The 10,000-nt window shown below is 39.7% G+C and overlaps 2 protein-coding genes across 2 annotated transcripts in view; both read left to right on the forward strand.

Annotated features, from left to right (window-relative positions):
• The window catches only part of LOC134093021 (integrin alpha-5-like), a 40,689-nt gene extending 37,741 nt beyond the window's left edge, over window positions 1-2,948 (forward strand). Inside the window, exons 29-30 of the mRNA XM_062546270.1 lie at window positions 485-607; window positions 925-2,948. Of these exons, the coding sequence (XP_062402254.1) occupies window positions 485-607; window positions 925-1,008 (207 nt within the window). The 3' untranslated portion in view covers window positions 1,009-2,948. The remainder of the gene's footprint in view (window positions 1-484; window positions 608-924) is intronic.
• Window positions 2,949-4,377: 1,429 nt separating this feature from the next.
• LOC134093020 (heme transporter hrg1-A-like) overlaps window positions 4,378-10,000 on the forward strand; it is a 6,906-nt gene continuing 1,283 nt past the window's right edge. The window contains exons 1-3 of the mRNA XM_062546269.1: window positions 4,378-4,876; window positions 7,596-7,763; window positions 9,325-10,000. The exon at window positions 9,325-10,000 is cut by the window's right edge and continues 1,283 nt beyond it. Of these exons, the coding sequence (XP_062402253.1) occupies window positions 4,747-4,876; window positions 7,596-7,763; window positions 9,325-9,461 (435 nt within the window). The 5' untranslated portion in view covers window positions 4,378-4,746 and the 3' untranslated portion in view covers window positions 9,462-10,000. The remainder of the gene's footprint in view (window positions 4,877-7,595; window positions 7,764-9,324) is intronic.

The following is a 10,000-nucleotide window of genomic DNA, read 5'->3' on the forward strand; positions in this document are numbered from 1 at the left end:
TTCATCAGGTAGGTTCATCTACCTGACGAAGACCTGAGTGGTCGAAACATTGTAAAATGCTTTATTGCCATGACAAGGTCACTCATATTATTATTGCCAAAGCAGTTATTATATAAGACATCTGGACATACACATACTATCAATATATTTCCGTAAGAATAAAATGAAATGTGTGTGTTTGTGTGGTTTCTATGTGTTTTATGCCGCCAATGTTGTATTCAAGGCAGTGCTGCCTGGAAGGCGCTAGGGTTAGGGTTCAAGATTAGGTGCCTTTAAGTTGACATTGGCAGCGCTGCCTGATAGACGACATTAGGGGCTTAAACGCCATCGAGCCAACGCCACACGCACACACACACACACACACACACACACACACTCTCTTTCTCCCTGAGTTCTCACTAACTCATTGGATCCGAGTGGTTGTATTTCACCATTAATGCTGTGTGTTGCATGTCTGTCTGCTGTGCTCCTGTCTGGCCTGCAGGTCGTGACCCCAATAGTGTGGGCTAATCCAGAGAACCCGTATGCTGTGCCTCTGTGGATCATCATCCTGGCTATACTGGCTGGACTGCTACTGCTGGCACTAGTCATATACATTTTATACAAGGTCAGGGAAGGGCAAACCTAGCTTAAGAACTTGAGTGTCTTTGTAAAAGCAGAAACATGTTGTTGTTTTTGCTCTAAAACCTGATTTAAAACTGTGCTGTGTGATGTTATTTTTGGGAATGAAACAATCAGACATCAACAAAAAAAACAATGTGTTTTTTGTTTTATTATTTCGTTTTCAAGCTTTCCAGATTGGCTTTTTTATTCACTGGAAAAGTTTTTTTTATAGTATCTTTCAGGGAGAGCCAACTGTATATTCACCACAAAATAATGAAGGAGCTCATGAATCTCGTTGTTTTCCTCCTGTCATCTCTGCAGCTGGGTTTCTTCAAGCGACCTGACCCTTATGGGACAGCCATGGAGAAGGCACAACTCAAGCCCCAGGCTTCATCAGAGGCCTAACCAAAACCACTGATCCCAGCTGGCCCGGGTTGCACTTCGAAAACCGCAGGCAAGAAGCAGCAGAATCCAAGTTCCATGAGGGAAAGTGAGAACCTGTGTCTGATGAAGCAGGACCTACTGCAGGGCCCACTTCACTGCACTAAAGGCCCAATCAATGGCATTTAGATGCAGGCGTGACTGCTATGTTTGTCATGTGACTAAAACCCCCTGCCACAGAACAGTCTGCATCAGCCTATGGGTTAGGCAGGGGATGCCAAGTGACGTACTTTTACAGAATTGGACTCTTCAGAGCTTCCCCCCCCCACAGCATCTCTACAACCTCAGTGGCTTGTCAAACAGTTAAGTGGATTAAAACAAAGAAGAGTGATATCTGGCAACCCCAATGGAAGCACTGATTTAGTTGTCCTCGGAAAGGCACATTTCTTTCATGAAACCTGGAAGGGCTCTTTGCAAAAAGTAAATCACAAGCACAGCTAAATTATTTATATTGAGGGCTTTATTGCCTGTGGATGTTTGTTATCTGTCTCGTTTATCTGTCTCAGTACAACTGGAAGAGTAAACTGGCCAGTTATTACCTGTGGTTCTCACGTCCAAGTTTTAATAAATCTCAAGCTCCGTGTACTTTTCGCTTTGGACAATAGTTGTTGTCAGAAGCTGAGCTCTGACAAAGTTTGTTAAAATCCTGAAGAGCAGACCTATAGCATCCAATTTGTCAAATGTATGCTATCGTAGTCATGAAGCCAAAGAATCAAGTTTGTGTGTTTTGACAGTCGAGAGGGAGCTAAGATGATGGAGCATCACATACAGTAGTCACACTCAGCTATGTAGCCTGTTTTGCAGGTCTTTTTTCCACTACCCTGAATGCCCCAGCACTGCCAGTGGAGTTCAGGGTTGGCAGAAGGGAAAAAGTGGACACTAGTCTAGCTAAAGCTCTCTTTAAGTTTTTTTTAGTTTTTTTTTTATGAAGACAAAATTCACCTTGTGGCCTTGCATACTTTGCATATATACATTGGAACACTCTGTGTCAGGCAGAAAACACACATCAGCTGTTTTCAACTGTCACATGCTCTTCACATCCTGTCTCCAGTCTAAAGGTTGTCCCAGCGGCCTGCTTTTCAGTTGCGTGGGTTCTCATAATGTCCAGGGAAGACTGCAATATTCACATCCAGACAAAGTAGTCCTCAGGTCTTGAAAACAAAAACCCATTATCCATGCACTTCACCTATTTTTTTGTTTTTGTTTGTTTGTTTAATATATATGAATCATCATTTCACCAATGGTAGAACTAGATCAGTGTCTTTAAGGTGTGCTCTATTTTCACACGAACACACCTTCATATATACTTATGTTTGGATCTACTTGAATATCCTACTACTCATGAGTACTGTAAGTATTTTAATCTGCTTAAAGTCTGTGTAATACAACACAATACCAAAGAAGACTAGGCACAAATGTTTATACTAATTACACTTCAATGATATGCAGACAGGGTGCATATCAGGGCATATGTATTCTAGATAAGCTACCAGTTTTTTTAGGGGATTGAGACATGGATCCGACAAATGTCCATTTTGCCTTTTATTTGAAAATGACCTTCAGTCGTGCCAATTTGAGTTTAAAAAGCCATATGATGAATGTTCAACTTACAGCCCTTTGAATTCCTTTACTTTTAGCTCATTTAATATGTGTGGGTATGTATTTGAAATTATGTTTTTGACTGCAACATCTACATGTAATCTTGTTTATGAGACAATCCTTGTGTCTTTTTCCTGGTCCTTTTTGAGTTGTACATTTTTCGCTTCTGTGTGGAGAATATTTTAATATACATTAAAAATGTGTCATTGTTTTGTTGAAGAAAATATTATTTTCCCATATTGGGAGAAAATAATGTGTTCATGTTGTTGTATATAGCTGTTTTGAAGAAAATAAAATGGTCACTTTTACAATACACATGCAATTTGCATCATTTTTAAAGTACATTTCTCTCTCTCTCTGTCCTGTGTGTGTGTGTGTGTGTGTGTGTGTGTGTGTGTGTGTGTGTGTGTGTGTGTTTTACACAGTATGTGAGTGTGTGTGTTCTCTTATGTTAGTTAACTACTGAGGGTATACTCAGGGTGAGGAAGGAAGCTTTTTAAACTCATGGGACTAGCAGATAGAATAAACCTTAAAAACCTTACCCTAACCTTAAAAAGAGCTCAGACTCCCAGGGGACTAATTAACATGCAATGATGAACTTTGATTACGTTGCTTTCATTTTCCATGGCATCACTACATTTATTTCCATCAGGGGGTTGCGTTAATTTTTGCTGAGATATTGTGTGGATAACAGGAAACCCACGGCAACTAAACCTCTCCCGCACATTCCAAAGACTTTTGATGGGTTTAAGGTCAGGACTCTGTGGTGGCCAATTTATGTGTGAAAATTACTCCTCATGCTTGCTGCCTGAATATGTTTCCGTACCTTGAGCCAATAGAATTCTGACATTGTCATCCTAGAATATGCTTATGCCATTAGGGAAGCAGAGACCCATTGATGGGATTACCTGATCAGTAGGCTATACAGGTAGTCATCTGACTTCATTTGATAGCCAAATAACGCAATCTGATCAACTCCCAATCATAAAGCTTGCACAGTGGGAACTGCATGCATGATGAGAACATTGCTTTATTGGCTTCCTGTCTTACATTGACATTTGCATCACTCTGGAATTTTGTACATCTTAGCTGACATTTCACCTCTGCACCCCATTTGTCAGTTATCTAACCAGTTAGCATACCATTTTCCAGTTTGTAAGAAGTGATTATTTTAGACTAGGCTACAGAGTGATACTACTGACACAAAATCTTCTGTGACAGAGTCTAACAACAAACTAAGGTTTCAATGTGCTAAAATGTATTTTATTCGAGCATGAAAACATCAAGATGGCACGATAGGTGTTTCTTTTATTTAACATAATCTCCTTATATGACTGAATGTTCAGATTCAAAAATGATATAAGAATCATTTTCCTCAAGATATTTAGATGATTCTTTATATTTGTTTAAAGTGTAGCTGACTGATGCTTTAGGCACAGCAACAGAAAATAGCCTACCTTTTCACTTCTAAATATCTTGGGGAAAATAATTATTATATATTTTACATTATCTTGTGGGAAATGTGTTTACAGTAGCACAATGCTCTCTGTCTGACGAAGTCACCATACTGCCCTTTGGTTTTGTTTATGTAAAGCACATTGAATGACCTTTGTGTATGAAATGAGCTATATTTTGACTTGACCATGTCATAAGAAATTCAATACTCTTCCGAAACAACAGGCGTCACTGTTTCGTGTGGGAAGTATTTTCTTCGCATGCTCATCGGTAGCTGTTATCATTGGTGCTATTTTTCGAGGCTACCTTTGGTGCTTAGATTGTAAACATGGAAAACAATACAGCTGCTAGCTGTCATTAATGCTCGATAAAGACACGACACTGCAACTGTCGCTGTCTTGCAATGAGCCCTTAAAACATTCAGAAACTGGAATATTTATGAACCGTTTCTTCGTGGATAATCAGTAGTTCAGGACAACGCGCTTGTTGATGAACGGGTGTTTGTTTCATAATATACTATTTTTAGAGTAGCCTAAGTGATCCTTCGTGTTTTATGAATTCAAGGCTTAGTTGACCTATCAACTAGTGAACTTCTGTATTCGCGACGATCGTTTTTATTGAGTGACTGCTGTCGCAATCGGCATCCCAATGGCGATTAATAAAACATACATCAGCATAGGCTATGCTGCCTTTGGCATGGCAATGGGATTCTCCGCTTTTCTGGTGTGGAATGTTGCATATAAACAACCATGGACAGGAGCAATGGGCGGCTTGTCAGGTAAAGTATAAGTCAAACATGGTTCGTCAAATCCTGGGTTACTGTAGGTAATAGTCTATTACCAGAGAATGTACCTTAACCACATGTGCTGTTACAGAATCACATAACATCTCACTTTCTTATCTGACATTAATGGTAATTTTCAGACATGATGTTTTTGGTTCTCTCACTGTGTAGTAGCCTAGGCCTAGGCTATATTTTAAGTGTTTATGAAATTATAAACAACATTTGTTTGTGTGCTTCAAACAACATCTGTATAAACTTCAAAATTAAGGTTCATTCATTTATTTAAGTAAGACTGATTGTATGACAGGCTGTTGTAGGCTATTGACAGTAGGCCTATATAACTTATGTTTGACTGTGACTTGATGATGGACTCAAAGACATAGGCCTATGGTGCATGAAGCAGATGTATTTGCCTGCATGGGTCAGGAAATACTGTGTTTAGTGAGGGCATATCAACATGGTCCTCTTGCAGGAGTTCACTTTCTTTCTGCTCGGGGCACATTTTTATTACTTTGCTTTAGCTTGGGCCTACTACACGTTTCTGCAATTAATTAAAATCCCTGCATTATGGCTAGGCCTATTACTATTATAAAAGTATGACGTGTGTCAATAAAATAATCAAAATAAATTCCCAACATGGCATATTCATATAGAAAGTGTGTTGGAGTGGACAAAAAACTGTTTAATGGTAGACTTAAGTGGTTATGTTTTACAAATGTGTAAGTTAGTTAATGTCATCACAAATGTTGAGGTACACAGACACAGACGTGGATTATGTCAGGTGTTAAGCTTAACCCTCAAACTACCCAAGTAGGCTTAAGCTTACTGTGTCAAATCAGACAAAATTCAGGAAAATGGCTGCTACACCATCTCAGATTTTGCTCAAAGTTTGTCTGCATAATATAGATATGTAACAAAATGCAAACCAGGTGATATTGAGACATCAAGCATTATTTCATAATCATTATATCAGTACAACACTTTACTAATGTTGAGCCAAAACATAGATTTTCAAGTGCCTACTACAGTAGGTACTCCACATACTTTTAATCCTATGAAAATGACCGAAAAACACAACCTTCCCTTTTTTAATACTTAAAATTGTCAAGCCCATTATATGTGGAAAGCTCAAATATTGGTACAACATGAGAAGAAAAGTATGTAAAGAAATGATTTTACCATACCAGATGTGTACAAAACAAGTTCATACCCTTAATGTCTTTTTGCACTTTTGTTCCAAATCTAGGGCCCTTGTAGGATGTCAATGAGCATGCTGTACAAACTTGTAATGGTCCAGTCATACTGAGAACATGTTTGTCTTCCACCGTACAAAGTTTGGGCTGTCTATGAATAATCATTTACTCATATTAATGGCCAAACATTGCTTTGCAAATAATGTGATTTTCAGGCTGTAAAACTGAAATCATTTCATGGGCTGAAAACAATAGAAATATTTTACTAGCCTTGGTTGTGGTACCCATTCTTAAATACAGGTTTGAATAAATTCTGAGACAGTACTGTACAACAACAACCTTATCTGATTTGACACAGAATGACCCTCAGGCGATGTATAGTTTGTAGTGCCATTATTATGTAGGCCGCACTCATATAACACTTCTTTGTATCAATCATGTTCAGTCTATGTAAAGCTTTGAAGATGTTATCTTTGAAATCAGGTCTGCTGATCTGGCCTGACAGATAGCATCTCTACCAACATATATCACTCATATTCACCAGCCTCATCAGAGGGGATTATGCATTGCCATCAAGCCGATTTGTCAGCTACAGTACATATGATATCAACAGGGTGTCAGTATCAATTGAATGCTCACTCTATAGCCTTCCTATCTTTCCAAGGTAACTCATTTACATTGCATAAGAGTGTAGACCTTCCGTAGCCCTTTGCTCCGGATGAACTTTGAGATCTGTTATTTTCCACTGTATTAAAATGTACTAGGACACTGTGAATGTTTAAGTTGAATTTGTCACCTCAGTGACTTCCCATTGTCTGCAGTTAATCCAACTGCTTTTGTGTCTGTGAGCATATGCTAAATTCCTTCTTTTTTTTTAAACAAAACATGCACATACAGTTATGCTGAGCTGATTGTTTATTTTTGTCTGTAGGCAATAAATGCCACTCTAGCCATGACTAAGGGGATTTTTGGGAGGACATTGGAGGCAGAGGAGGTGGGCTTTAGCGAAAGAATTGTGAAATAGGGGAATATGACCAGGGCCCAGGCAGAAAAGCAGAAGCTGTCGAAGCTGATGTGACTAAGCATTGAAAGAATTATGGAAGTGATGTGCCACAAGACAGCCAGGGTCATGTGAGAAAGAATGACACAGCTGATTTAACAAAGTCTTATGCCTTGCAGAATCACACCCCTGACAAAAATAGACTAGAAAAACAGGTTATACATGAGTGAAAATCAAGACAAAGTGTTATGTGAGGTGCATCTTGGCTGAGATGAGTCTGACATGTTTATTTGAAAATGGATTTGGTGATGCTGTCATGGTTTTTAACAGAAAAAGGCTTAATGAAAAGAGTCATTGTATAATGATTTTGTGTGTGTGTGTGTGTGTGTGTGTGTGTGTGTGTGTGTGTGTGTGTGTGTGTGTGTGTGTGTGTGTGTGTGTGTGTGTGTGTGTGTGTGTGTGTGTGTGTGTGTGTGTGTCTGTGTGTGTGTGTGTGTGTGTGTGTGTGTGTGTCCATCAGGTGTGCTTGCCCTCTGGGCACTGGTCACACACATCATGTACCTGCAGGACTACTGGCGGACCTGGCTGAAGGGGCTTAAGTTCTTCCTCTTCATGGGGATCTTCTTCTCTGTCCTGTCCATCATCGCCTTCATCACGTTCCTCTCGGTGGCCATCACACGTAAAGAATGTGAGTATCCAGCTCGCTCGCTCTCTCTCTCTCTCTCCCACACACACACACACACACACATACACTCTCCCCCCCCCCCACATACACACACGCATACACTCTCTTCCACACACTCTCCCACGCATTCTCTCTCTCTCTCTCTTTCTCTCAAATGTAAAAGTACTTAACAGGCAATTGGCTAGGCCGTAGAATGCATGGTTTATGTGTTTCAAATAATATAATCTACTTGCTACTTTCTCTTTCCTTATCCTCTCTCTCTCCAAATCAACTCAAAAACGGTTCAGAAATATTAAACAATACTTGTAGTTAGTGGATTGCAGTGCTTGCTTGCAACACCAAAGTAAATTCCCAAGATAAAAGAATGCAAGCAGGGGCAGTTATGCCAGTTTCTTGGATACATTCATACTTGGCTTGAATGGCTATGAAAGAAATAGAAATCGGAATATGATTTTTCAGCCTTTTATGACAACTTTTAATGTTTTAAAACATAATTTTTATATATTGGTTGTGTTTTATTTAATCTAAGGGCTAGGATTCCTCTAGCATCCATTAATGATTTGTACAACTAGCGTGAAACTAGGTTGTCATTTTGTGAAGAAAATACTTACAAAAAATTAAATAATTGAATTTGAAGACTTTACTTACTAATTTTATATATTGATATACAATGAGATTATTAACATATTCAATGAAGCAGTATGACCTGGTTGAGAGTGGGGTTTACTAAAGGGTATCAGGACCAACCATGTGTCATACTGCTTTTATACACCCCTGCTACTACCAACTAATAGTGTTTGATGAGACCAGATTTTGATTTATTATGTTTATTTAAATTTTCAACAAACTCAGCTTTTGTTTATTTAGTTTCGTGTGCACTCCAAAAATAGTTCACTCCAATCAGAGTGCTCAACATTAAGCTTTGCCAGGCAATAAATGTTGTCTCTTTGAAGTCGACTCAAAGGGGCTACTTGTACACATCAATTTGAGCACTCATCATGTCAATGGACAGAAAATAGCTGATGAAGAGTCAAATGCTTCACTTTGCAAGCACTATCATTGCACATTCTGGTTCCTTAAAAATTCACATCTTTGGGAAAAACGGCACGCTTGTTTGTGAAATCAGCTTTCGGAGATAGCTGTAGCTCCACAAGCAACCACAATGCACAAAAGTGCAGCCAGCAGTTAACAATTGTTTTTGTCAAGGTTTGGAATTCCATTGGGATTCAGTAGCGTCTTGGCATGAGCAAAAAGACACCGCAAGGAGATTTACACAGCAGACTTGGAGAGCGTTTCCCTGATATGCGCATGCATTCTGAAAAGAGGAGACTGCTCAGCGCTAGCATGATAACACAAGATGTATGATTGTGTACCTTAATCTCAGATACTGTACGTCTTGCTGCACCACATTGAAACACTGTCTCTCTCTCTGTGTGTCTGTGTGTGTGTGTGTGTGTGTGTGTGTGTGTGTGTGTGTGTGTGTGTGTGTGTGTGTGTGTGTGTGTGTGTGTGTGTGTGTGTGTGTGTGTGTGTGTGTGTGTTCGTGTGTGTGTGTTTTCTGCAGCTCTGAAGGATCCCAACAGCCTGTTCCTGTCGTGTGTGTGGAGCTTCATGTCTCTGAAGTGGGCCTTTGTGCTCTCGTTGTCTGCCCACCGCTACCGCAAGGAGTTTGCTGACATCTCCATCCTCAGTGACTTTTAACCATGCCTGACAACAAAACACACACACACACACACACACACACACACACACACACACACACACACACACACACACACACATGTAGTACACACTCTTACATACATCCCCTAGTATAATCATACAATTACAATTACACCCTGACACGGCACACACACACACACACACACACACACACACATACACACACACACACACACACGCACGCACACTACACTCCTGGACCTAGCTTCTTAGGGGGTAAGAAGACACAGAGAGGAGATGAATGAGTAGAAGTGAGAGGTATGTGGGAATGGGGCGTGAATGGGTGAGGATGTTAAATGAGAGCCCATGGAATTTTTTATCTTTCTTTCTTATGCAGTGTCCTTTTCTATCTTTCCAACAATCCCTCTCTGTCATCCACTCTTTCTCCTTCTACCTTTCTCTATCGGACATGGATGTTTTTTAATGACCGTATTTTCAGTGTCATCAGTTCATGTGCAGTATGTGTGTGTGTGTGTTGCATCTCTTTGCTTCTGCTAACAACACAGGTCTTCATGTGA

Source organism: Sardina pilchardus, chromosome 9 (assembly GCF_963854185.1).
Source record: "Sardina pilchardus chromosome 9, fSarPil1.1, whole genome shotgun sequence".
Taxonomy (NCBI): Eukaryota; Metazoa; Chordata; class Actinopteri; order Clupeiformes; family Clupeidae; genus Sardina; species Sardina pilchardus.